We start from the raw sequence: 27,985 nt of genomic DNA, 5'->3' as shown, positions 1-27,985 counted from the left end.
GCGAGGTCCGCGTAAAAGTTTGCTGACTATGACTATTATGTGCTGGACCTGAGACTGGGAGGAAACACGGAAACAAACAGAAATACACATTACCTGTTTTCAGTCGCCACAGCAACATGTTTCTTGCCACTGTGGAAGGAGGGGAATAGTATGAATAAATTTAGTGGACAAGCCCCCAGTGAGGGAGGAGGGTGTTAATTGAAAATAGGCAGAAGGCATTTCCGGCGTGCTTGGTTACAGACAACCAATAGGAAAGTCACTTGAATATTAAGGGAAGCAAGTTGACCACAACATTTGACACAAAAAGACAGAGCTTTAGTCCTTGCTGGGATATGATGTACCTCTTTCTGTGCATTCGAGTCATGGCCCTATATCTCCCCTTTCCATCCATCCATCCATCCATCCATCCATCCATCCATCCGTTCAGGAAATCAGCTTGCCTAGAGACCCTCCCTGGTTTCTAGATTTCTATCCTGGGGGATTAAATCTTGTTTTCATTAAGAAAAGGTACGAGAATCAATCAATTCATACATTTAGAAAGTTAACTTGCCTAGATGTCCTCTTTGACATCTAGGTTTATAACATGGAGAGTTTTAAGTCCTATATTCAGTACAAAAAGGCAATTAGGCTTGACTGTCCCTATCCTCAGCCTTGAGTGAGGATACCGGAGAACAATTATGTATTATTTCAGGGCACCCACCTCCAAACAACTGATGGATTTTCTCTAACCAGAACTCAAGGTGTCTTGAAATAGAGTTGCAGATGTAATTTTATGTCTCTTGGATGAATAAGAATGAAAGGCCCTTGTGTTTCACACAGCTTCCTCCCCAGAAGATCTACACGAGACTGGAATACCAATAAATGATTATGTTGGGAATTACATAATATTGGAAATTGCACCCAATGAGCCCTTAGACCAGTTGAGCAAAGAATAGATAAGGGGAAGGCTCTTCAAATTTGCTACTACCTATTTCTTTCCCTTGGCCAATATCTCCCTCTCTCCTTTGTCAGATTAATGAGACCACCCATCTCACTCACAGAGCAACTCTGGGCAGTGTATAATTAGAAGCATAAAAATCATATAAATAGCATATTTGCACTGGAGGCGGGTTAAAAACATGGAATAGAACAATTAAAGTTGATTTTTTTTTACTTTAACAACTTTGTGTTTATGAGACAAGAGGACTTCATTTTCCTCTTTCTTGTTATTCTCCCTTGAAGATATAAATTAGGCAGAGCTTCCAAAAAATAATTAATTATGTTATTTTTCTTTAATGTGTCTTATTTGGGACAAGTATAAAATCATTGCAATACAAATGACTAATATGTTTTCAGACAGAACTTTTTTTTAAAAAAGAAACACCCTGAACGTTTTGACATACATATGTGTCATCCAAACACAATCCAGCTCCCCCGTCAGCTCAATCATTCCATTGATATGCAAATACATTTTAATTGAGGAATCGTAGGAACGTTAACTGATGAATGACTGCAATTTCTGTAATCTGCAGACAGCTGCATGTAAGAATATCTCTCGGTGATCCAGACAGTTATATTTCCCCCTAGCAGATGTGTGAGGACTGAACGAACCATCAAGCATCAACGCTAATCTGTCAATTAATAAAATGTTGGAACACAAAGAATACAAAGGCACTTTCATCACTAGTTCTTCTGTTCTTGCGAAAGAGAAATGTCTGTTATTAGGCCCTCCCCTTAGCATATGGTTTATTTTCTGCTCTCTCTCTCTCTGAATTAGACCCTTGGTTTCAGCATGGGGTTTTTTGAATCAATAGAATCAAACAATTCATTTCTTTTTAAAATTTCACAAACTCTAGGCCAGCGTTTCCTAACCTTGACTATTTGACGATGTGTGGACTTCAACTTTCAGAATAATGGAATAACTAGGGTTGGGAGGGACCTTAGAGGTCTTCTAGTCCAGCCCCCAGGGATGAAACACTGTGCCATTTCAGGCAAATGGTTGTCCAATCTCTTCTTAAAAAACTTCCATTGATGGAGCACCCACAACTTTTGAAGGCAAGTCGTTCCACTGATCAATTGTTCTAAACTGTCAGGAAATTTCTCCTTAGTTCTAAGTTGCTTTTCTCCTTGATTAGTTTCCACTCATTGCTTCTTGTCCTGCCTTCAAAGTGCTTTGGAGAATAGCTTGACCCCCTCTTCTTTGTGGCAGCCCCTCAAATATCGGAACGCGACTATCATATCACCCCTAGTCCTTCTTTTAATTAAACTAGACATGTCCAATTCCTGCAACTGTTCTTTATTATGTTTTCACCTCCAGTCGCCTAATCTTCTCTGTTGCTCTTCCCTAGAATTCCCCCACCCTGCAAGGAAGGCATACAGATATTCTCAAATGTGGTTTTTTCTTCTTCAAAAGGCAACTGGGCTTTCTTGGTTTTTCCTTGAAGACATTTCACCTCTCATCCAAGAGGTTTCTTCAATCAACTGAAGGACTGAAGAAGCTTCTTGGATGAGAAGCAAAATCATTGGTGGTGAGATTCAAATTTTTTACTACCGGTTCTGTGGGCATAGCTTGGTGGGCGTGGCAAGGGAAGGATACTGTAAAATCTCCTGTCAGAAGTGGGATTTGCCAGTTCTCTGAACTGCTCAAAATTTCTGCTACCGGTTCTCCAGAACTGGCCAGAACCTGCTGAATACCCACCTCTGAGAGAAATGCCTTCAAGGTAAAACAAAGAAAGTCCAGTGGCCTTTTGAAAAAAAAAAAAAAAAAAGGACCTTTGCGACAACTGCAACCTGGATGACTGAAGGTGCACAGGTATTGTTTCTAAATGGGAAATAGTTCAATTGCCAGGTTTCTGGTAATGCTTTGCCTCTGATTTCAACAAATCTTGCTAAAGAAGGCTCTGTTTAAAGCACGCTGGGTAAAAGTCACTAGGCCAAGGTCCAACTGCTTGACCTGCATGCTTGATTGAATTCTCTTTAGCAAAATGAAATAATTGAGCAAATTACCAGTTGCAATGTACTGTTTTGCTGTACACTTCTACCAGTTCGCAGCAGGCACAAAAGGGCTTCATAAATCTTACCTATTTTATATTTTATTTGAACTCCATAGTGGTGACAGGGTGACAGTTGTGAAATAAAGAAATGAAATAGAAGGATATGAGAGAATGAAATAAGATAGTTTCCTTTCTAGCAGAAAGGAAGCCAATTCAAAGGAAATAGAAAGTACAAATCTCAATAAGCCCAGCTTTGTTTTAAATTAGTTAATACTTCTGATGTCAGCTATTATGATTCAAATAATTCTTCTTACTGCCCCCAAAAGCTATATTGTATGATATAATGGCTGACGGAGAAGAATCACGCGACTGATTACTCTGGTTTTTCACCAAAATCGAATGCAATTCTGGAGTACATGCCTCAGGCCAATTCCCACATGCCTGTTTATCATCTGATGATTTAAATACCAAGTAACAACTTGTGTGGGCAAGCTAATCACAATCACACAAGGCCAAACTTCTGCAGGAGCAAACACCATTCAAGGGAATTGGCTCTGACATGAAACAGGAAGAGACGAAATTTCAATGATGTGCAATCAAAAAATATACGTGCCAAGGTGAACTTTTGAGGGTGCAATATCTAACTGTTGATAATGCTGATAGTCTCTTTTCTGTTTTAGTCCACACTGACTGTCCCATGGGTGCTTTTTCTGAAGGCAACTGGACTTTGGTTTTCCTAGGAAAAATGAAGCCCAGTTGCCTTTTTTGAAAAAAAGCATCATTGGGATAACCATGACCTGGATGACTGCCAAGACAAACTGGCTTACAAAGCCAACTGCCAAGACAAAATGGCTTCAGAAACTCACTTTCAATGTCCCATGGAACTTGTCTTTTCGGTCAGCCAACCTCCCTCACAGGAGCATGTCCTAGATTGCCTGGCCCGCAGTCTCTGGTGGGATGGTGAGAGGATAAGAATCATGCCAGTGGGGAGGACCAAAAGACTAATCTCTGGCTGCCTCAGCTAGGGGGAGTTGATGAGGAAACAGATGTCCATGGGGACAGGTCTTCTGGAATCAGTTAAGGAGACGTTCTCACACCAGGGAGAAAAGACTGTGCAGATTTACTCCGCAGGAGGGGGACACTTTTTAGTGCAAAAACTAGTGTGAGAGATGGCCAGGACAAAATGCAATGCAGAGTTTTGCATGTTTCACTTCAGTATAACCCTGTAAGCAGTGAAGAGTTGAGGTTGTGCCAAGCAGCGATTTGCAGAGGAAAAGAAAGAGGGGTACTGTATAAAACTATTTTATAACTCTGATTACCACCCCTGATTTCAGCAATACACACCTATTTGTGCGTGCGTTCCCTCAAACAATGACTGGCCAGAAAGCAAAGGAAGGCCACAAACAGAACAAATGGACTGTAATTTGCATAAGCCCCCAAGGCTTTAGTTTCAACTAAATAAATCTCTCTGCTTAAACTGAGTATTAACCTCATTAATTACTGTACTGTATTAAGTACAGTATTTTCTGCCTGTCTTGATTTCTCTTGCACTCAAATTTTTAAGTTCAGAGTGTGCAATTAAAAGAAGCAATAGATTTTCCATTCCAAATCAAGGAGATCAATAAATTAAGGGATTTGGGGTAAAAAGGCAAATACGATAATCTGTTTTTGAGATTCTTTATTTCACATAAAACCACACTGCTATATACAAGAAAAGGAACTTTCAAAGCAACTGTGATACACGAAAAGCAAAATGTTGTCTAAAAGTTACACCATGCTGTCAACAACTCAGTGTATAAATTATCTTATATATATTTCTTTCAGGCCAACTTGCTTTTTGCTTCTGAACTTCTGAACTATCTGCTTCCAATGCTGTGATTCACAGTGACGTGACGTAATTAATTAATCCTGCCTCTTCCACACGCCCAACTTACAAGGAAAAAAATGGAAATTAACCCAAAATTCAGGAAGTCCTCAACTTATAACTGTTCATTTCATGACCATTTGAAATCCCAACAGCCCTGAAACAGTGACTTATGACCATTTTTCACACTTACGACTGTTGGAGCAATCCACATGGTCACATAATCAAAATTTGGCAATTGTTTGGCAATTGACTCCTATTTATGATGGTTGCAGTGTCCTAGTCCCCTTTTGCGATCTTCTAACAAGAAAAGTCAATGGGGAAGCCAGATTCTTAACAACCATGTTCCTAGCTTAACAATGATTCACTTAACAAATGGCAAGAAAGGTTGTAAAATGCGCTGAAACTCATTTAACAAATGTCTTCCTTAGCAACATAAAATTTTAGGTTCAATTGTGGTTGTTTTAAGTTGAGGACTATCTGTACCAAGTGTCTTTATCAATATGACCTAAATGAACTCTGCAACTAAGAGATCTAGAGGGTTGACCAAAGTCCTAGATACAATACATTTCTCTTCCAACTTCTGAATTCCAATATTCCAATATATATCTATAGCAAGGGTCATCGAATTTGGCAAGTTTAAGACTTGTGGACTTCAACTCCCTGAATTCCTGAGCTAACATGACTGGAGGAGGAATTCTGGGAATTGAAGTCCACAAATCTTAAAGCTGTCAAGTTTGAAGACCCTTGACCTATAGCAATAGAGATTTAATCTCTATTAATATAATATATATACCCACTTCCCCATTCAATATACATCGGTTAAAAGCCAGAAATTGTAACAGCCAAGCCACACGTGTCTCTTAAATGACTCAGAATCTACCAATTGGCCAACCAAATCAAGCCAATTTTACAGTTAAGGGAACTTACAGGCTGGATGAAAGAAACCATAATAACAAAGGCAAGCGCTTAGAGGGAAATAATAATAATATTTCCGAAAACAAATAACAGTCTTTTTTTTTTTAGCTTCTCAAGGTTTTTTGAGGCGGCTCCTATGCTAAACTCAGGAAAGGTTTATATTATATTCCTCTTCCAGCTGGGCTCCTTAGCCACAGGACAATTAACCCTTGACATTAAGGATTTGCGCGGAGAGGCCATGATGCCAGTTGCGCAGTTTGGCAAAACGTGGGCCGTTACGCTCCGTTTCAAACCTCTCCCTGTGGCATGGAAAGACAAAGGGATGGGGAGGAGGGAGAGAGAGAAAGAGAAAGAGAGAGACAGACAGAGAGAGAATGAGAGAGAGTGAGAGAGAGAGATAAAGGATGGAGAGATAGGGTTTAAGTTGCCTCCAAATGCTGTGTTAAAAATAAAATAAAAATAAAAAGGACAAAGCAAAATCTCTTTTTTTAGGGTGGGGGGAGGGGCAAAAATCAGAATTTTGCTCTAAAATTTGGAAGCACCCAATTCTCCTTTCTTGGCCACATTTGGCTGGGCGTGACAGGGCTGCTTTTGCTAGAAATCCATCTTTTGGCCAGCAAATTTCCATTTGCTCCAGCAAACAAAACAGTGCACACAAAACAAATGCGAAGGCATTCTGCATCTAGGTTAGCTTCTCGTTGTACAGCAAGTATTGGTTTGAGTAGCAGTAGAGAGGTTTCCTTTCTGTTGTTAGGGAATAATGGATACTCCCTGGAAGCGATGTCATAGGTTTGGGCATAAATAATGCTCATTTCAAATGATTTCAAATGATAAAATGTGAGTGGCATCAGTGTTGCAGTAAGAAAGAGGGTACTTCCTTAAGTAACTATCTGACACCTGCAATTCATCCAAATTCATTGAATTTGGGTGAACACAAGTCTCTTCTTTAAAAAAAAAAAGCCTTTTTGAGTGTGAGTGTGAGTGTGTGTGTGTGTGTGTGTGTGTGTATTTATATATATATATATAAAAAGATAAAAAGTTTGTTGAAAAAAATTGATTTCTGTTTGGAGGGTTTGTTAGGCTAGTAACAAACTAGGCTAGTAATACCACAGGGGTGGTATTCTACCGGTTTGGTACGGTTCAGTCGAACCGGTAGCTTCAAGGATCACCTGTGAGTAAACAGGTTTGCTCTGACGATCAGCTGCTGGGCCCGCCCACCGGCCCTGGCTCTATTCTGACCTTTATTTCCTGGTTTTCATGCTCAGCTGCTTCACATGCCAGCTGTTGAACACACAGGGAGAATGCAGGATTAGGCCAGTAGCAAACCCTCTGCCTGCGCGCAAAGTGTGCGCTCACCAACCCGGTTGTTACACCGGTTGAATCACACCCCTGCTAGTAACACACACCCTTTTTTTGGGGGGGGGTGGAGCACACGACTTCAGAAATTTAAATTTGTTTAGATGCAGTTCTGGAGAACGAATCAAGTCAGATGAAAAATAAAGTATTGCATTCTAATCCACATAATTCTGTTTTTCTCCTACACAGCCCCACCTCAAACCGACTTGTGAAATTCATTTGGAGATGGATTTGTTTTCCCCTGAAAAAGGTCTACAGCAGGGGTGTGTCAAACTCCATTTCCTTAAGGGCTGCATCAGGGTTGTTTTTTACCTTGAGGGGCCGGGGTGGGCGTGACCTGGGTGGGCGTGAGGGTGGGCCAGGGTGGGCGTGGCCAGCTTGACAACACTCGTTTTGGGGGCACCTGTGGCTCCCAAGCTCCATTTTCGGCTGCGACGGCCTCCTGTAACCCTCTGCTAGTGAAAGTGGAGCTTGGGACAGCTGAGGGCAGCTCTCCGTTTTCACTAGCAGAGGCACCGTAGGCCAGTGCTTTGTTGTTCCTGGGGCGGCTTCATGGGCCAGATCTAAGCACCCCCTGGGACAGATCTGGCCCCCAGGCCCTGAGTTTGACACCCCTGCTCTACAGAAAGTCTGATTGCCTTGACTAAGTCCCACAGTGAACATGCCAGTGGTGCATGGAAGGAAGATGCTGTACTACTGAGAAGGCAGTGAATTATTCCTGTTTTTCTCAGAAAGGCTCAGGTCAAATCGGACCTCTGGTTGGAGTTTTCAACACAGTTCCTATGCATGCTTGTCCAAACAAGAGGGTGACCTTTCTGAATTATTTTAGCAACCCAAGGAATTCAGGAAGATGGTCTAGTGTCCATGCTGGGTGCTCTGCTGTATCAGTTGCGTGGATGAAATTAGAAGCAGAAGCATCTCGCAGCTCCAAGGAGGGAGTAAAATTCTCCTTCCTCCTCTCCTGAAAGATCATTTCAGCCCAATGGGAGAAGGAACAGAAGGACTGCCTTCCTGCCGTCTGCAGTTCCAGTTCTCCATGGAATCCTTCTTAGGTGCAAATTGCATTTTAAAAAAGTGGGGGGGAGGGCTTAATTTAAATCACATCATCATTAAAATCTCATTAATTTTGGGCTTCACCCTGTTTTTCCGGAACTGTTGTTAGCATAATGACTTCAAGAACATCTCTACTGCTTCACAAACTTGATTGGGGTTGAGAGAAAGGTAAATTAGATTACAGACAGAAGCTTTTCCAGGGCATGTTACTTTTTGCGTTACAGGTATGCTTGACTTTGATTTAATATGGTTCCTTCCTTCCTTCCTTCCTTCCTTCCTTCCTTCCTTCCTTCCTTCCTTCCTTCCTTCCTTCCCTCCTTCCTTCCTCCCTCCCTCCTTCCTCTCCCTCCCTCCCTCCTTCCTTCCAAGAGCTAACCAAGAGCTGTAGCAATGGTAGTGCAGCAGAGCCTAGAGATGCTACCACATTTGTTAGCAAGTGAGACCCAACAATCTTATGAATTACAGCTCGTTCACTCGTCCTTTCTTTCGTTTTCTCATTCATAGATACGAAGAGGCCCTTAGTTACCATCAAAAGGAGAGAAGCGCATCCGACATACCATTCAAGTGCATGAAGGACACCTTTGGCAGTACAAAAAGGCACAGCACCTGGTCTTAGAGCAGATGGCTTCCAGGGCAGAATTCAAGAGATCTAAGGAGCAGGGCAATCTCCCCTTAGCTTCTTCGTTTTCTTTTAATAAGCTTGATGAAATGCTTGCTAAGGGCTGATGTTATGCTATTCATTCATCAACTGAATCAGTTCGCAGATGTGACTTTGGGTGTAGAACCCAAGATAGGTGGTGCTGAATAGGGAGGTCCATATAAGCGTCTCCCTTGATGCTGATAATTTGAGGTTCTGCTCTTTGATAATGCTAAGATTTCTAGCTTCAGCTCTGTGGCTGTGTCCACCGTCAGTCATCTCCCAATTGACTTATGTACCCACAACCCAAATTTCCCTTTTTTTTTTTTTGTGGATTTTAGAGAAACCTCTCAGTCTGACCCTGATTGCTGAACACTGAGAGCGCATTCTGAGGTAGGAATGAGACAAAAATAATAATCCTATAATCCCTAGAGCAAAACCATATCACACTACTACTTTCCCCAACACCTTTCTAAGCCATGATTGCTGTGTTCACACAGCATGGTAAGCCAAAACAAGCAGCTCATGCTACAACTTAATGGAATAACACCGTCAGAGTTGAAGAATCTTCTCAGATGAGAAGTGAAATGTCTTCACAGAAAAACCAGAAAGTCCAGTTGGCTCTTAGAAAAGCTCCTTTGGGACCACCAAGACCTGGATGATCGAGACTCTCCATAGACATTCAGCCGATCTGATTCTTACTAAATTCTTTAAAAAAGAAAGAAAGAAAGAAATCCCCTATATCAAGGGTTTTCAAACTTAGACTTGTGGACTTCAGCTCCCAGAATTCCTGAGCTAACATGACTGGAGGAGAAATTCTGGGAGATGAAGTCCACAAGTCTTAAAGCTGTTTGAAGACCCCTGCCCTATATGGTCCTTAACTGATCATAGTGAAGACCATGGGCCATGCTAACTATTTGCAAAGTCTGTACTACTATTACTATTAATCTTCTCATCACTCCTTATCACCCATCCCCTCCCACTTGTGACTGTCGGACTGTAATTGTCGCTTGTATCGATTACGATTTATATTGACTGTTTCCTAGTAGGATTTGATTGCTTATTGTACCCTATGACTATCATTAAGTGTTGTACCTTATGATTCTTGACTCTTGATGAATGTATCTTTTCTTTTATGTACACTGAGAGCATTTGCACCAAGACAAATTCCTTGTGTGTCCAATCACACTTGGCCAATAAATAATTCTATTCTATTCTATTCTATTCTATTCTATTCTATTCTATTCTATTCTATTCTATTCTATTCTATTCTATTCTATTCTATTCTATTCTATTCCATTCCATTCCATTCCATTCCATTCCATTCCATTATATTCTAATTTGAGTCGACTAAAGGTGTAACCTCTACATAGTTTATATGGGAAGAAGTCACAGTTTTTGCCAGTTGCCTCACTTGCTGTCCCCTGCTGTGGAAAGCTTTAGAGGCCCCAAATTCAAGGAGGCCTCCAATTTTGGCCTAATTTCGGCAAATAAAAAAGAAGTCCCATATATAAAAGTAAGATAGATGTCTTCATCAGGAAGATACGTGACAGAGAACAGAATATAACTGTTGCTGGCTTATTAATCATAGCAGCTACTTTCATAGCTATATCACAGATTGAGATATTTTAGCAAATAGGTCAGAATCAGTTGGTCTAATGATTAAAGCATTAGGCTAGCTAGAATATGGAAAACTGTGACTTTTAGCCCTACCTTAGGCACAAAATCAGTTGGGTGACAAGGGCAAACCACTTCAAAAAATGTTGCCCATCACAACCCTTGGGAGATCCTTCAACCAAAACTTCTCATCAAGTGCTCCCTGGAATTACAATAAAATGTTGCCCAGAAAATTTCAGGGTTGAGTCTATGCAGTTAGCAACTCTGACTCAAAAGTCATCTCTCTCTCTCTCTCTCTCTCTCTCTCTCTCTCTCACACACACACACACACACACACACACACGTACAAATCAATCCTTAAAGACAGTTCCACCCTGGTTCCCCAAAAGCCTAAAGCTACCTCTGTTCCTTGAATAGCATCCAATTCCTTTGAATTTTGCTAGTGAGAAATGTTTCTAGCCACTGCTCGCGATTGGAGTAACTCAGCTACTGTTGGTAGCCAACTCTACCATCAGCAGTGACAGTATTTCTAAAGCAGAGATATGAAAAGAAAATATCTATGGTTGGTTCTGCCAGCTGCTATAATTACTCAGATGTTTCTCATCACCCAGAAGCTTAATTTAAATCTCAAAATAGAATTGGAGTAATAGCAGCTATTACCAGACTCTTATAAAATCTCTAAGAGATGGTTACATTTTCCTGAGATGGTTCAGTACATATACAGCAGGTGTATATGTAATTAAAACTTCATCCAGGACAACAGAGATGCTGAGATCACATCACAATTCTTACACAGAAATGTCTTCTAGGTAAAAATTTGGTACCCTATGCAATTTAGATTTCTGTTCCATAAGAATTCTGCTACATGGAATGAAGACCTCGGTCTGTAGGCCTTCTAAGGCCAAAGAGAGAAGGAGAATTCCAACTAGATCAACCACTGTCATCCATCACAGAAAGCATGTGCAGCCAATTGTAGTTTCAAATATATTTCAACAATTACAGACAGCAGGGTACTTTGGCACCAGAATCTCAGGGTTCAAAACTCAACGAAAGCCAACCTGTGTTAGCACAATGGAAATTTTGGCAAGACAAATAAGCCAGATCACAATCCAAAGTTCTGATTCTAAGAAGACATTCGGGAAGGCGGGGATATGACAACAAGAGAAGAGGTTCCTCTTCTCCAGACCATCACAAACTTAGAGCAAATCAAAAGTGAAGCCAGTAGCCAAATCCAAGAACGCAATCGCAACCGCCTTAAGATAGGTTAAAAAAAAAAAGAGCTTTTAAATATTTGCAAATGGACAAACATTTCACTCTAGTAGCAAAAGCAGTCCTGTGTGCTCACACTGCAGTATTTTGAGAAGATCAATCCAAATAAATTTGTTGGGAATGGATAAAACTTCCCCCTTTGATTTAGTTTCGGCAATGACACTCTTTGGTTGTCTTGTTCATAACATTGGAACAACAACGTTTGTGCACCTCCATTGAAACAAATGCTAATCCCAGCATCATCCTAGTTAAATGCTTGTTAAAACTGCAATCCAAGAGTAGGGCAAAGCACATGCAGGCTGGTCCATTGAGTTTCTTTCTGGAAAAGTTAGCCCATCACAACCCTTGGTGAACAAAACTTCTCATCAAGTGCCCCCTGGAATTACAATAAGTTCTCATGTGATTTACTTTGGACGTCTGGTTAAACCAAAAGCGTGTTGGTATTTTAGTGATTTGAGTAGAAGTAGTAGGTTTTTTTAAAGGGGTCAAAAAATCTAATGGGCATAAAAAATTCAATTAATGCTAGTTCTTGTTATTGGTAAACAGAAGGCCAGAAGGTGGCTAATTGCCTACCTTGATCTTCTCAAGGCATCTTCATCTGGATCTTGCACTGCAGATGAAAAATTGGTAATGTTAGAAGGAGAAGCATCAGGCAAGACGTTTGAATGGAGAATGAAACCTTACTATGGTTTGTGGGGGAAGAACTACATCTTACTCTCACAACAACAGGCTCATTGTATAGAGGAAATATCCTGGAATCTCTCAACATCATTTATTTTATCTACCGGTAGAAAGTATCCGTATCTTTCAGTTTAGATCATGGACATATTTCCCAATAGAACTTATTTGAGGAATGGGGGACAAAACAGGTGTCCTATCCACTCTGTAGCTAAAGGCATTGTATCACAGTTTTCAAACAGAAGTTTGAATTTGAATCCTTTCTCAAATTCCGATCTGCTTTGTCAATCTCAAAAGCCTCCCCCAAATAAGCTTTTAGGAAAATAGATTTATAACTGGCATTATTGACAGATTACCTGACATTTGATGTAGTTAAATCCCAAAGCAGGGAGTGTTTCATAATTGTGAAAAATAAGAATAAACTGAATGGCAGAAGGGTTGTTTTGCTTTTCACTAATGAGAGTTGGTGATAAATTCGTTCTTTACCAACAGATGGTTGTTTGACAGCGCTGTTCATTTGGTAGGTAAAGCAATGTTTAATCCAGATAGTCCTACAGATTATTTGAGGGGCTTGACTGTGCGGTTTCAGACCAGAGTCCAGCATGGATATTACATTGGTCTTAAAAACTTCTGCAACTTATTGTACCCACCACTAATATCGTGACTTAGTTTGAAATTTGGAATCTTGTGGTTGGAGTAGAACATGCTTTAGACCAGGGATCTCTAACCTTGGCAACTTTAAGCCTGACACACTTCAACTCCCAGAATTCCCCAGCCAGGGAGTTGAAGTCCGCCAGGCTTAAAGTTGCCAAGGTTGGAGACCCCTGCTTTAGACTGTATGAACTGCTATTGCTTTGATTTGGAAGACTTTCCTCCCTTGACTCTTTTCTGATCTAGTTTCAGCATAGGCCCCCCCCCCCCCCCGCACAGTATAGACACAAAGGTCAAAACCACACTGCCTAACTCTTCTTAGTTGGGTTGAGAAGTAGCCTTCAGCCTGAAGAGTTCTCCTGAACTCTTCACAATGTTAGGTCATGATCTTCTGAAATGTTATGTATTTGGCCCAGGAGGAGCTATAAAGCCTTCAGTCATTTTTCAATAGACTTCAGGGTCAGAAGAAGGCAGAGGGACCAGTTATCTACACTTCTGAAAATGAGTTTCATCAAATACAGGTACAACCATAAACTATATCCTGCAATTTTAAGAAGCTCAAAAGAAGGAGATCTTCCTATCTGCTCTGGTCTTCTTCACCCACTCCCAAGCCTCTCCCAAGTAACAGGTGACTTGTTAAGCAAGGAGAATCACAACAAATTTGGTAGATGACTTCTTGGTTTGAGGCAATTTCCTTAATCTTACAAGACTTTTCGATATCTGCCCCAGGAATCTACAATGGTTTAGGGGGACTATTCAAGTGACAACACAGAAAGTTGTAGAGAAGAGGCAGGAAAGAGAAACACAATTTTTGTAAACTTCCTTCATATGTGCCTTGACTTAGGAGGTAGGGCTAACTCATCAATTCAGGTGCTCTGGCTCTGCTTATGTGAAAGCAAACTTCTCAATTTCCATGAATTCATTTGGTGAACTTCCTTCTGAGTGCAGGTAGTTCTCGACTTACAATCACAATTCAGCCCCAAAATTTATGTTGCTAAGTGAGAAATTGGTCAACTGAGTTTTGCCCCATTTTATGACTTTTTTTTTTTGTCACATGTGTTAAGTGAAATCGCTGCAGTTGTTAAATTAGTAACATGGTTGTTAAACAAATCTGGCTTCCCCATTGATTTTGCTTGTCACTGACCCGGGACACTGCAACTGTCATAAATATGAACCAGTTGCCAAGCACCTGATTTTTAATCACATGACCATAGGGATATTGCAATGGTCACAATGTGAAAACTGTTAATCTTCTCATCACTCCTTATCACCCATCCCCTCCCACTTGTGACTGTAGGACTGTAACTTTGTTGCCTGTATCCTTACGATCTATATGGACTGTTTCCTAGTAGGATTTGATTGCTTATTGTACCCTTTGACTATCATTAAGTGTTGTACCTGATGATTCTTGACTCTTGATGAATGTATCTTTTCTTTTATGTACACTGAGAGCATTTGCACCAAGACAAATTCCTTGTGTGTCCAATCACACTTGGCCAATAAATAATTCTATTCTATTCTATTCTATTCTATTCTATTCTATTCTATTCTATTCTATTCTATTCTATTCTATTCTATTCTATTCTTTTAAAAAAATGATCATAAGTCACTTTTTTCAATGCCGTTGTAACTTTGAATGGTCACCACATGAACTGTTGTAAGTCGAGAATTACCTGTAGCATATTAACCCAATCGCTGTTTTGGGAGACTATACCTAAGTTGAACAGCTCCGAAGGTTATTGAAATAGGTCAAAAGTGTCTTTGATGGGGGCTTCCGGTTTGAGCTTCTTTGGCGATAGACCGAAACCTTGTCTCTCCGAGGCTTCGATCCGTGCTCGCCACTGGAGTGCCCTGAGCCGGCTGGTTTCGGGGCTAAGCCACCCCGTAGAGGTGGTGAAGAGGGGGGAGACTGCCTGCAGGGTTGAAGAGAGCTGCAGCTCTCCTCCCCAGCTGGCCATTACTCCCTTTCCTGAAGGCGGTTGTAGCGGTGGTCAGAAATGGCCACCACAAAGAAGAACTCAACCGGAAAAGAATGTGCAGGAGGAAGATAAGAAGAGAAAGTTTTGGTTGACCGGGTCAAACAGCAAAAGCAACAAATAAGGTACCCTGGAATTTAAACTTAACAACATTGTTCCCAAAGAAGATTTTGAAGCTGCGAAGAAGAGAGAGAAGGGAAAGGATTAGGTTTTTTTTCTTCCCTTTCTTATACTGACAGCTAAGAGACTTAAGCAAGAAACTGAAAAAAAAACATCCACTTTGACATTAACAGGCATCTAAGCTGAAAATAAAAATCAAAAGGATAAATAAAGATTTCTGGACATTTAAAAGTTTTTAAAAGCTGGAAAGGAGAAAAAATAAAGAATAGAAGGGCAGGATCTGGAAAAATGGAGGAGACTGCCTGGAATTAAGGAATGGAACTGTAATTAAAAGGAACTTACAGTGAAATTTTAACAAGATTCCTCAAAGATACATTTTAATGGAAACTTGGTAACAAAATAATAGAACCCCCCAGGAAGAGAAAGTGGAAAAAAGAAGCAAGTAGAAACAGCCTTGGATTATTTGGATTACTTGGTGATTTTTGGTTTTTGCATCAAGATGACTAAAATTAACTGGGTGGTTGTTTAAAAGTTTTTAAAATGGTATCACTCTTAGAAGAACTGAAAACGGAACTTAAAAATGGAAAGAAGACGCACAAGAAGGGAGAAGTTCTTTTGGCTTCGTGTTTCAATTCTTAGAAATGGAGATCTGGAACTATGAGAAGCAACAAGAAACGCTTGCAGAACAAGAAGATTGGGACAAAGAAGAAGCCCTTTTTAATGATCAAATAATTTTAAGTGGGGGGAAAAAAGAAAAAGGGAGAAAGAGAGTGAAAGGTTTAAGATTAGAAAAAACAACCAAAAAGAAGAACAATTTGAAAGATAAGTATAATGTTAGAAAGCAACAGAAGAGGGGATTACAGATGAGAGAGTTAGAAGTAGAGAGACAAGGGGGTAAAAAGGGGAGGGAGAAGAAGAGGGGGAAGAAGGCAAGGAAAAGAAGTTTTAAAAGACAGAAACAAGAAATGGAGAAACAGGGAAAAGATATAAGGATTGTAACCATAAGTTTGTTTAGAGATAATGGGTGAAAATTTAATTGTAAAAGGGATTCTGCAAAGGTACATAAGATAGCTTTGTTATATTACAAATAGAAATAACTTTAGAAAATATGATGATGGATAAAATATTTATTGTAATGCAGTGGGATGTTTGTTAATAAATAAATGAATTAAAATGATTGAGAGAATTAAAAGGGAACATTTTTAATTATTAGTAATGATTTATAAAAATATAAGTGAGAAATATGGGGAAAAAAAGAATTAACTATGGAAAGCTTATAAGTGTTCCCAAGGAAGTATGATATTCAATTGAAAAGAAATGTTAAAGATATTAAGATTTTAATGCATATTAATGATAGAATTGAATTGGAATGGAATGTGTTTTATATATATATATATATATATATATATATATATATATATATATATATATATATATATATATATATATATATATATATATATGTGTTTTCTTAAGTTTTGCGGTACTTACATGTATGGTGTTGGCTTGGTTGGGTATTTTCCCCGTCATTGTAGTTCTTTAAAGAACTACAATGACGTGAAAATACAAAGCACCTATATATATATATATATATATATATATATATATAATTTTTTCTTTTTAAAAATATAGTGTCTATTTAAAGAATGTACCAAGCAGAATTCGATTGAAAGTTATGTATTATATTGAATGCTATAATCTTAAAGCTATACATTGAAGCTTAAATAAGAGCTTGAATGGATAAAATTAAAGGATATAAAGGTATCATACTCTAATTGGTAACTACAGGGAAAAATTTGCTTAATAAGAAAAGATAATGTGAAATTGTAACAGGACAGACAAAAGTATAAATATAATGATTTGAATTGAGATAATTAAAACAAAGTTGAGAAAATTAGAAGAGGGGAAAAACTATGTAGAAAATATAAAATGGTAATAAGATATGGAATAGAATATAAAAATGAGCATGAAATTGAGTTTTGTGTCTGCATGAAGAAGTGATAACCTGGGACCATGCTATTTTCAAAAAAGATGTTTTATTTGTATTTTGTTTTTGTAAAAACCCAAATAAAATTAAAAAAAAAAAAGTGTCTTTGATGGAAATTCATTGCGATCAGGTAGACAAGGAATCGATTGCTGAGAATCAACAGGGTTGTTTTCCCATTCACATGAGACCAAAGCCTCATTCTGAATCTTGTTTTGCTGTGTTTGGCATGATCTATATAGTAGATCAATGTCAATTCAAATCATATCAAATGTTTAACATGGCCATAGAGTAGCACAGTTCTATAGGTAAGTTTTCTGCCCAAATTATGGCGTGTTGTTGTGTACCATCTTGCAGAACATAGATGTTGCTGTTCCGATAATCACTGCTATAAAATCTAGGCTGGATATTGTGATATTTTCAAGGACCTGCACTTGAAACTTCTTGTTATCTGAATGTCACAAAACATAATGCAAAAATGCTTTAAAACAAAGATTGTAAAACCTTGGGTTTACAGTTCCCCATTTAAAGGCAAGCAACAAATTTTTAATTAGGACTTTTCATCCTCAAATAACAACATGTATTGTATCCAATGAAGTCTGGACAATTGACTTAATTTACATCACTTGCCTCAGTTGATGCAAATGATATAAATTGATGTAAATAACATAATTACATCAATTATGACACTCCATGGTGACAATGTAGCTAAATTATGTAATTATGCAAATGCTGTAAATTACCTCGAAAATAGCTGATGTATCTCAAAAATTTTCTATCTCAACCTCCTAAAATCTGCCCATTTCTATCTACCCTCCATTGTCACCTCTTCATGCATGTATAGCATTTTCATGGCCATAACTACATTCTTACAAAATACTTCCAGCATTCCACTACTAATTCAATCAAAATTCCTTGATAGTTTTGTTGCAATCACAATAATTGTTTCTAAGTTGTCTCTGGGTGTCAAAGATCACTGCTTTCTCTCCAACTTTTTTCTTGGAGGAATAGGACAAGATGGATTTTGATATTTCTACAACACAGTTTATAATGCAAAGTTGGTTGTAGTCTGGGCAAAACCCGGAAATTTTTGAACTAATTCTAACCCTCTGGGTGAGTTAAATGATCAATGCTACTTTTGATATTTTCACAAAATTCTAATCAGGGATGGGCTTCAAATTTTTTAGCAAGGGGCTCTCTGTCCTAATGATTGGCTGGGTGGGCGTGGGTGTGACTGGGTGGGTGTGGTCAACTCTATATTGCTTCTTTGCCCTAATTACCTAAAAGAAGATATATACCAAAAAGTTGTTTATTATTACGTGCATTTAATACTTGAATAAAGGACTGGGTGAAACCAGGCTTAATAGCAGTGACTGTGAGAGGGATCTTGGAGTCTTAGATGAGTTACATGATTCTTATTATTTGGGAATTAATCCCCTCAGAGGCTAGTGGCTATGTTATCTGATTTTTTTCCAATGGCTCTCCCTCCTCAAGTGCTGAGTGGATTGTTTATCTAGCTTGCAACACTTTTACGAGGTGTGAAATGCTGTTGGCTGAATGCCCAGAAGTTCAATTAAGCCTATTAAGAGCTTTCCCTTGCTGCTTGTCTTTCTGAGGTTATTGGGGGCTCTCCGAGCCCTGCAGAGTCTTAGCTAGGGGCTCTCCTGAGCACCTGCAAACCCCCAGCAGCCCACCCCTGATTCTAATGTTCCACTGACCCAATTAAGTATATTGTGTGAACTACTGCCTGCAATTTCATCAAGACTCAGAAGTATTGCAGAGACAGTAAGATGGTGGTATGGGGTTCTTGGTGGTCTGTGAGCTTGGTTGGTTTCTTGGAGATGCTTCATTACCAGACTAAGTAACATCATCAGTGCTAGAAGGGAGTTAATACTGAAGATGTTACCTACACTGCTAATGAAATGTCTGCAAGGAATGAACCAAACTCAGAGAGCACAAGGGACGTCACAGTTCAACACTGAGCTATACATATTGTCTTCTATAAGATGGTGGTAATTCAACAGGTCTTGTTTCCCCTCAGTCTGGATTCTTCTCTACCTTCTTGCATTGACTCCGGCCTGCCTTTGCTTCTCTACCTGAGGCTGGCATTTGCCTTCTGTGGGAGGACAAACAAAGTGGTTGATGGTGCCAATGAAAGGCAACCCCAACAATGCCCTTTCAAATCTGATGGTGATTTTCAGTGAATTACAAACAAAAGTGGCCGTTCCTTAAAAAACTGTAACTCAGCTTTTCTTTGAAACTGAGGATTTGCCTTCTTCCTCCCTTTCTTTATGACAATGTACCCCCCCTCCCCACAGTGGGGCTACAATAGCACTCCTGACTGATATCTTTCAGGGACTTCTTAAAATGTTGTATTGTCTTCATATTCTGTGATAGTGCTCCATTTCTCTTGCAACACTGTGATAGTGTTCTCATGTCTGTTGTAAAGTAGTTCTGAATCACTAAATAAATACCTGGTTGTGAGACAAGAGGTAAGTATTACAGAGTACAGCCTGAAAAAGTGTAATAAATTGTAAGGACAAAAAGGCTCCCCTAAGATTATTGCCCCTTTGAGTTTAAGGATTCAGTCAAAGGATTTTTATTTTATAGCCTATAACTTGGAGGCCTAACCTAGAGAAGATGTCTGTCTGTCTGCTTGCCTGCCCCCCCTCTCTCTTTCTCATCTATCTATCATCTATCTATCATCTGTCATCTATCTATCTATCTATCTATCTATCTATCTATCTATCTATCTATCTATCTATCATCTATCCATCCATCCATCCATCCATCCATCCAGTTACCGGTGTCTGTCTGTCTATCTATCTATCTATCTATCATCTGTCATCTATCTATCTATCTATCTATCTATCTATCTATCTATCTATCTATCTATCTATCTATCCATCCATCCATCCATCCATCCATCCATCTACTGGTATCTATCTATCTACCGGTATCTATCTATCTATCTTTCTTTCTTTCTTTCTTTCTTTCTTTCTTTCTTTCTTTCTTTCTTTCTTTCTTTCTTTCTTTCTTTCTTTCTTTCTTTCTTTCTTTCTTTCTTTCTTTCTATCTATCATCTATCTATCATCTATTATCTATCATTATCACCTATTTATCATCAATTCATATATATCTCTCTTTGTGTTTATCTATTTGTCTGTCTGTCTGTCTATCTTTCTCTCTCTCTCTCTCTGTGTGTGTGTGTGTGTGTGTGTGTGTGTGTAAGCAAGCACCAACAACTGATACCCAACGGAGTAAGGAGAAAGGAAGGTTTCCACGAAAGAGGTGAACTGGGCATCCCAGCTGGACTTACTGTACTCAGTTCCTGTCATCTGAGCAAGGACCCGGAAGGACTTTGACTGCAAGTTTGAAGACCGGCGGCTCCAATCATCCAGATCTTCTTCAGACTTGTTTTGAGTTTTAAGCACAGCCTGATAGACTGGAGACGCACTGTCTACATGAGGATCTTTAACAGGAAGGTTACTGCAATGCAGAAAGTAACATGCACTGTAACATGGCTCATGAGATCCAGCCCGCCCTTCCCAATGTCCTCGCTGACGTTTAGCCTCAGATCCACATTTTCTTCTTCTTAGCCATGGAAATGAAATTGTTACTTGTGAAACAAGCAGATACAAGGAAGCCATGATGCAAAGTTGCCTTTCTCTTCACAGGAAGCATGGAGATTATTGTTATCTAGGACACACATTACACCAGGGGTCCCCAAACTTGGCAACTTTAAGCTGGCTGGAGAATTCTGGGAGTTGAAGTCCACACATCTTAAAGTTGCCAAGTTTGGAGACCTCTGCATCACACAAAGACAAGTAATCTGGACAGAACATGTCTTCATCACACCGGACAGGTAAAATTTACCATTTGCCTGGCTTGCAACTTTCTGAAATATCTCAATCACCATAGCAGTTCAGAGAACGGCATAGGATTACCCATATTTCCAGGAAGCTGCTGATCTGTTTCCACTACTTAAGACAATGATTGCGTTAAAAACGGAAACGTTGGGAATATGGAATCCACACCCATGTTTTCCAGGAAACAGCTGGTCTTCCCAAAGCCTTTTCACCAAGAGAATGCTACCAAGACTATACAACCTCATCAGTTCCCTCCTCGTTGGCATGGCTTGGAGTAGGAAGTATCATTTGAATACTGCATCTGATTGGCGTTTGGGAAGTCTTGACAATGAATTCAATAATGAAAAGGCTTTCCGTATTGGGTTAAGACTATGCTCTTCTTCTTCTGATTGGTTTGCGATGTCCCTATAACATGCTTGCCCCATCATTGATCCAATTTAAGTGTGTTGTGTAGATAGGACTTTCCATGGGACCGTTCATGATGTCTCAGGATTTGCAGACCAGCTGAGATCACAGTGTGAAACCACATCTATGTGAAACTATCACTAGCATGTGGTGAATGGAGCTGAATGGAGTTATATTGAGTGGACTTTCTAGGGCTACATCTTTGTGGTGGCTTCGTGGACTGGGTATGGAGATTGAGATTCCATGCCACATTTCATTTCATAATTCTCATTGTCCTTCATAATCTTTATTCTCCATGCACAGTAACACACTTGTTCTGCCACCTCTCCCTGATATGTAGTAGTCTCTCCCATTACAACTGGACAACTGATCAGACGTACACCAAAACTCAGTCAGCTACTTCTGAAGCTCGTAGCAAAGGCCAAAGGCAGCTGGTCAATATCCATGTTGGCTAGAAATTATAGCACCTTAAACATAACACTTAGAAATCGCAAAGGTGGGGGAACAATTTGAAAAACTGTTTTCAATAGTTGTATTTGCACCAAGAAAGCATCATCAGCCCACCCATAACAGTCTCAGGAGGACACACTGAATGACTTGAAGGAAAGAACAATTTTCGATTTGCGTAATGGAAACAGTGCAACTTTCACAAGAAAAGGATTAAATGAATGGGGGGGAAATGTCATCAAGCAAACCTGGTGGAATAAGAATGTTCGTGAAGTCTACAGATGTTGGTGAAGCCCCATCAACTGCAGTCAAGTTAGTTGTTTGGTCGATGGGAATCATATCATAGGTCAACAGTATCTGGAGAGTCAGATGTCTTCTTATCACATGCCTTGCTGAACCTATCGTACGTATCTCATCTAGCATTGTTTCTAATGGTGGCCAAGCCAAACATCTGTTAGAAGCTCCCAAACAGATAAGGATTATGACAGAATTCACCATATCATTTGTAAGCATCACAGAATCTTGCAAAATAGTGGCTCTGAACAATGATCATTCTTTGCATTTGTCTAATCTACCTTTAAACATCTCCTCACCTTGTGTTAATAAATAGTTGTGTTCTCCTCAAGAAAACTTTGCTTCGTTTATTGTTGGCTGTTATTTTCTTAGGAGAATAACAGTCAACAATAGAAATCAGATAGTTCCCCATATTAATTGCATTACTGACAATTGATTGCTTACACTACAGAGTTAATCATATCAGAACTTACATGGGGGAGGGAGTCCATATACTTGATGCAAATCATAGAATATATTTTAGAATTCTGGTCTGAGTACTGACTTTGTGCTAGCACCAGAAACTAGCTTAACTTATTCCATTAAAGCAAAAACCTATTAAGATTTACAGAAAGCCACAAAAGCCTGAATGGAATTGGAATCAACTGAATCTATGAACATCAACCTTTCATACGAGACATGGACACTACGTTGCCCAAACAGGCCTGCAAGGGAAGCTGTGGATTTAGAAGGAAAAAAAAAAGGGGCTGTGTGTGCATTTCTTGTGAAGTACAATAGGAAAAGAGAAGACGCTAACAAAAACAGCCAGCTCAACAAATGAAAAAAAGAAAAATTGAAAGCACAGAAAAGGAAGTCAAACTGTGACAGTGGTTGGAGTGAAAGACACCGTATGTTTAGTAATATCCATTAAAATTCACACAAATGTTGTATTTGCCCAGAGAGAAATCTCTGGTTAAATTCTTGGGAAACTCATGGGACAAAAAAGGAATTTTTGAATACAATCCAAGGTGCAAGAAAACACAATGAATCTGTGTGTGTATCTCTAAGAACTGATGTGTATCAAAACACCTCCTAAACACAAATAAGATTTGGTCCAGAGATGACATTAAAGAAGTCTGATGTGGAAATTGCCCTTGGAATTGTGAATTTTTATTTTTCCTTTCTCCATTAACTCCCTTTCGCTTCTTTTGATCAGGATTAAATGCAGACTCGATCCTATTTAAAATAGATCCACTGAAATTAGTGGGGGACAAGGTGATGCATCGGTACATTTAAGTTTTGTGGATTTCAGAGAATCCTTTCTGAAGCAGCTTTGGTTCTACTACATGGATTTTACTTCTGTTACTAATATGTCATTCTACACAGATCTGCAAAATACATTTATTGACTTACTCCAGATTATATGCCATGCCAGTCCAAAGACTGGGAATAGCTTTTGGCCACATGCAAAGTATGGAGAAATACAGTAAGAACCAAGAACAAAAATAATTAAAACCATAACAGTTATATAACTGCAGGATTAATTTCCAGGATCTACAATATATATCATGTCTGGCCACCAAGGGAGAATCAGTTGGCTAACGCTACCTAAGAGGACAATTTTTGTACCCTAGGACCTCAAATCTTTCTGTCAAGAGAGGATCTTATCAAATGGCAGAACGTTTTTGTCTACATCAGGTCTAAAGAGAAATTTCTCAGAAAGCTGCTCTATATGATTCTACCACTTGTGCAAATATGAGGTGGCTTCCAACAACCACATGCAAATAAATCCTTTCATAATACACAAGGCTTAAACCAGCAAACCAACTCTCCATGCCTGTTGGGTGGAATTTCACTGAAGCTAGTGGAGTTTTGTGGAATATGTGTTCCTTCTTGGGATCCATCGCCCCAGTGAGCCGATATTTTAATCTAGTGTGATATTAACTCCTTGACAAATCTCTCTGAAGCATCGCCACCAAATCTGGGCCCATTCAGATGTATATAAATGACTGAAGACTGAGTTACAACAACCTCGGAAAAGGTGCTTTATCACTTGTAAAACACTTGCAGGCATCTAAAATCTCTCTCTCTCTCTCTCTCTCTGTCTGTCTCTCTCTCTCTCACACACAGAGAGAGATACACAGAGAGCTACAGAGAGAGAGAGAGACAGAAGAGAGACACAGAGAGAGAGACACAGAGAGGCAGAGAGACAGAGAGGTACACAGAAAGAGAGAGAGAGAGACAGACAGACAGACAGATAGACACAGACACAGACACACAGAGAGAGACACAGAGAGAGACACATTCATATCATTGCATTGTAGGCACTTGACAATCCGCTCACATTTACAACTGGTTGCAGCAACCTTTGGTCTTGTGACCATGAATTGCATCTTTTTAGCCAGTTTCTGATGGTTTTTTGGATTTTTTTGGGCCATTTTTTTGGGGGGGGAAATACCCATTCTGGAGAAAGGATTTGGACTTGCAATCCTGTAATTTACTTAATGATCACTGTAAAAATGGTCCTAAAATTGGATCCAAACATGTGAGTACCTTGACCTTATGACGTTTATGACTTAGAGTGAAATTCTGGTCTCAACTGCAGTTGTAAATTGTACATTATTTGTAGTCCCTCTTCTCCCCAGTTTAGAGTGGATTAACCCAGAATGTACAGATGCTAAATTTATATAATACTTTCCCCACCAAAGATGGAAAATGGGCAGGTTGGACTTTTTTATTAGTGGGATTTAATCCAGGGGGGCAGTTGCAGTCTTATCCAAACATTGAAGGGGCAAGACTATTTCTTCAAAACTGAAGTGAGAAAAACAGGATGTGATGTTGCTTTAAACTGATGGAATTATTTTGAAAGTTCAGGTTAGTGTTGCATGCTTGATACCTCTAAAATAAACAAGTATTGAGAGAAGTGAATGATAAACAACAAGAGGAGAAAATAACCTTGCGCTTTTCAGTTTTTCGCATTCTACAGAGATGGGAAAATGCATCTATTTATGCCAGTGGAAATTCATGGTGAGTCATGCGTTCCAAACCCAAGAGAAAAGCTGTGAGTGATTTGGATCCATAATTACATGATGTTGGGAGAAGCAATACGAATTAGTATGAGAAATCAGTGAAGACTCAAAGGAATGTGTCAGAAAGGAGAAAAAAGAAGAAAAGACATGGTTACCAGTGAAAAAAAGAATAAGGCAGTAAATTAACACTTTGCAACTGAAATAAGCTGGTTTGGCATATTATTATAAGTACAAGAGCCAAGTTGATTCTGGAGTCTCCAAAGTTTTGTAATGTATGCATAAAATAAAGGCAAGAAAGGTTCTTCAGCAGAACTGAAGAAGCTTCTTGGATGAGAAGCAAAATGTCTTCAAGGAAAAACCAAGTCCAGTTGCCTCTTGAAAAAGCACCTTTGGAACCTTTGGTCGCCAACATTTTGGACCCCAGGGACCACCAAACTCATAATTTTAAATCCTGCAAACCAGTTGACCCTGGGAAAATCCCCCCAAAAGTCTGCAGGAAAATTCCCCACCCCGTCTTCCTACCGATCGATCATTCTTTATTTGGGATTGCAGGATACTGTCTCCAGCTCCCTTCTCAGGGCGGGGGGAGAGATAGAGACTTTTGGCTTCATGCAAGGAAAACAACAGAAGCAGCAGAAGTCTTTCTTTCTCTCCCCCAAACTCCGCCAGAAATGACTCTTGGTGAGACTTGTCACGCTGGCGCAGCCTCTTGGAGCAGGATGCCTTGTAGGGTCCCATGCAGCCAAAGGCAGAAGAAGAAAGAAGCAGAAAGAAGCAGCCGGTGGCCAGGTGAGGTGCATGGGGCGAGTGGGGCAAGTTCCCCCCCTCTGCCCTTTCCCCCCTCTCCTCACTACCTTGTGTTGTTTTCAATGCAAGCGACGCAAGCCTTGTGTTCTCACGCAGCCTGGATTAATTGCTTTAGGGGATGCTTTGGGGGTGACATTTCTCTGTGGACCACCACAATTTTCTCGCGGATCACCACTGGTCCCTGGCCCACTGGTTGGCAACCACTTACCTGGATGACAAAGAATCTCCATAGATATTCATTCATACTAATTAGGACTTTGCTTTCAGTAGCAGAATTATACAGTTAAGAACAATAACCCAACCCATGCAAACAACTGTTCAATTTTCTTTTGCAAAAACCACCAATGATGTCACACATTAACCTAGGATTAATTCACATGACCGTAGCAATATTAATATTGATATTAACAATATCGTGGGTATGAAGCCATGAATGAGAGAGGCACTGCCATCTGAGCTTGGTTCTCATGGTTTGCCTTGGATTGCACTCCAGTTCTGAGATACAAATGGTCCCATCCCTGATTTGAATAATTTTGCTATCTAGGACAACAGAAAATCTGCCGGTAGCTTTTTGCATGCAAATGTTGTGCGTGAGGAATACATGGTGGGAATCCGACGCAGAGTTCATTTCATCACTTAGAAAGATGTTCCTTTCCATGCAAGTTAAGAGACAAATTGACTTTGTACTACAAAGGGGAGGAACCCTGGAGAATACGCCTCTAAATTCATGCACAGCCAATGTGCATTTACATTTCTACAGACAGGCAGATATCTTTCTTTGACTCAAGCGTGGTGAAATCTTGAGCAAAACTAATTACATTGTTCTGCTTGGAATAAAGCACTAAATATATACATATCCTCTCTCCCAAATTACTGCAATTGCTACAGTTTCCCCCTCCCCCCAAAAAAACCCTCACTTGGAGAAATATTCATGCTTCTGATTGTCCTTGAAATAAAAACGTTTACAGAAGCAGCATTAGCATTTGATACTAAAACAGTTTCCCAAGGGCTGCATAATATCAACATTTTTGCTAAAACAGGACAAAAGGAAATAGAGACTAGGAAGATTCTTGTCCTCAAAGGCATCAGAGACAGCTCTTCCTATTCCACATTGGTTGCAAGATGCACACATTTTTAAAATTGAAAGGAATAGTAAAGTTACACCATTGCATAGTCATTGTTAAAAGGGAGAAAGGAGTCACATGAAAGGGATGCTATGAAAGGGAAACCAGTCAAAGATACACAAAGTAGTTGCAGAGAAGAATGTATGGGTGTGTGGGTGGGTGGATGGATGGATGGATGGATGGATGGATGAGTGAGTGGAAGAAAGGATGGATGGAAGAATGGATTGAAGGATGAATGGACAGAAGGAAGAATTAATGGATAGATGGCATGATGGGTGAATGGAGAGATGGATGAATGGATAGATGAAAGCATGGGTGAATGGATGGATGGATAGAATGGAAGGATGGATGGATGGATAGTTGGAAGGATGGATGAATGGGTGGGAAGATAAATGAATGGATGGAAGAATGGATGGATGAAATGATGGGTGAGTGCTAGGATGGATGAATGGATGGATGGATGGAAGGAAGGAAGGAAGAATGGATAAATAAAAGGATGGATAAATAAAAGGATGGATGAATGGGTGGAGATATCCAGAAATGCAGTGAAGAGAAATGGAGATTTCCTTTCTATGGGCACTGGATAACCATCCCAAACAGAGAATAAATCTCAAGATAATCTGCTAAGAAAGCTACCAAGGGAAAGCACATGTGCACAATGGGTCTAAAATGTAAAATAAGCAGATCTGTTCATTTCATCGGAATACCACAAAAACATTCTTTGCTTTCCCATAAAGCTTATAATGTTAGCTTTTATCTACCTTTAAGCTTTACATGCGCGTAAATGTTGGTTTAATGTCTAAGTTTGTTAATAGACTGAGAAAATAAACAAACGGATATGATAGTCTTGGCCGTTGTAGTCTACAAAAGGATTGTTTTTTTAAAGAAAAGCTTTTAGTATAACAGTTGTATTAGAACGCTAGAGGAGATTTTATG

The 27,985-nt window shown here is 39.5% G+C and overlaps 1 protein-coding gene and 1 long non-coding RNA gene across 11 annotated transcripts in view; both read right to left on the bottom strand.

Moving 5' to 3' along the window:
- LOC148130791 (uncharacterized) overlaps positions 1-27,985 on the bottom strand; it is a 715,147-nt gene that overhangs the window by 140,294 nt on the left and 546,868 nt on the right. The window lies entirely within an intron of this gene.
- The window catches only part of LDB3 (LIM domain binding 3), a 151,574-nt gene that overhangs the window by 41,526 nt on the left and 82,063 nt on the right, over positions 1-27,985 (bottom strand). For 7 of the 10 annotated variants that reach the window (XM_087963852.1, XM_087963855.1, XM_026674210.2 and 4 more), the window contains 3 exons: positions 20,415-20,584; positions 12,260-12,296; positions 94-129 (listed from right to left, as the gene is read on the bottom strand). In XM_087963852.1, coding sequence (XP_087819978.1) covers positions 94-129; positions 12,260-12,296; positions 20,415-20,584 — 243 coding nt within the window. The remainder of the gene's footprint in view (positions 1-93; positions 130-12,259; positions 12,297-20,414; positions 20,585-27,985) is intronic. The other 3 variants (XM_087963857.1, XM_087963854.1, XM_087963856.1) reach the window with 1 other exon arrangement.

This window comes from Notechis scutatus, chromosome 4, assembly GCF_049901735.1.
Source record: "Notechis scutatus isolate UNSWTSFEM ecotype Mainland chromosome 4, rNotScu1.2, whole genome shotgun sequence".
NCBI lineage: Eukaryota > Metazoa > Chordata > Lepidosauria > Squamata > Elapidae > Notechis > Notechis scutatus.
This window is presented reverse-complemented; position numbering and strand designations above follow the sequence as displayed.